This window comes from Myotis brandtii, unplaced genomic scaffold, assembly GCF_000412655.1.
Source record: "Myotis brandtii unplaced genomic scaffold, ASM41265v1 scaffold134, whole genome shotgun sequence".
NCBI classification, from domain to species: Eukaryota; Metazoa; Chordata; class Mammalia; order Chiroptera; family Vespertilionidae; genus Myotis; species Myotis brandtii.
The window spans coordinates 2296628-2297232 of NW_005354756.1; the positions used below are offsets into that span (position 1 = coordinate 2296628).

General features: G+C 61.0%; 1 protein-coding gene across 1 annotated transcript in view; it reads right to left on the reverse strand.

The window, feature by feature from the left end:
• TTC21A (tetratricopeptide repeat domain 21A) overlaps window positions 1-599 on the reverse strand; it is a 29006-nt gene extending 28407 nt beyond the window's left edge. The window contains exon 1 of the mRNA XM_014534925.1: window positions 531-599. Coding sequence (XP_014390411.1) covers window positions 531-557 — 27 coding nt within the window. The 5' untranslated portion in view covers window positions 558-599. The remainder of the gene's footprint in view (window positions 1-530) is intronic.
• Between the last annotated feature and the right edge of the window lie 6 nt (window positions 600-605).

Genomic DNA, 605 nt, shown 5'->3' on the forward strand with positions numbered 1-605 from the left:
CTGGAGAAGAGAGCTGAAGCAGAGAAACCAGTTGGGTGGGGGACTGTTACAGGTGCCCAGGGGGAAGGTGGTGGTGACCCAGGGCTCCGAGGTAAAAGTGGGTGATCTCAGGAGATATTTAGGAGCGGACGTTTCTTGCTGATAGCTAGGATCAGGGGATGGGTATGAGGAAGAGTTAAAGCTGGGGGATCAAATGGTGGTGCCATCAACTGAGGTCGGGGACATCTACTGAAGAGGCACCGGCAGGGAAAGGGGAGCTGATGGCAGGATGATGGACGGGTGGGGTGCGTTGGTTTGGAGAGGAGCTTGGGGAGGGGACTGGGTGGGGATGCTGATTTGGGGTTCATGGTGCACAGAAAGCACCAGAGGGGATGCCCTCGTCAGGGAGAGTGAAGCGAGAAGGGTCAGGACCCCCAGTAGCAGCGGAAGACAGCCAAGTGCGGGTCAAGGGGAGGGCAGGAGAGCGGCAGGGCTCGGGGGTCACAAGGTTAGGGGCGGAGAGTCCCAAAGGGAGCGCCCGGGCCACGCACCATCAGGGAGGAGTCATTGCTGTTCATCTCTGGACGCCGACGGCTCGGAGTCCGGGTCTGGCGGGGCGGAGCGGG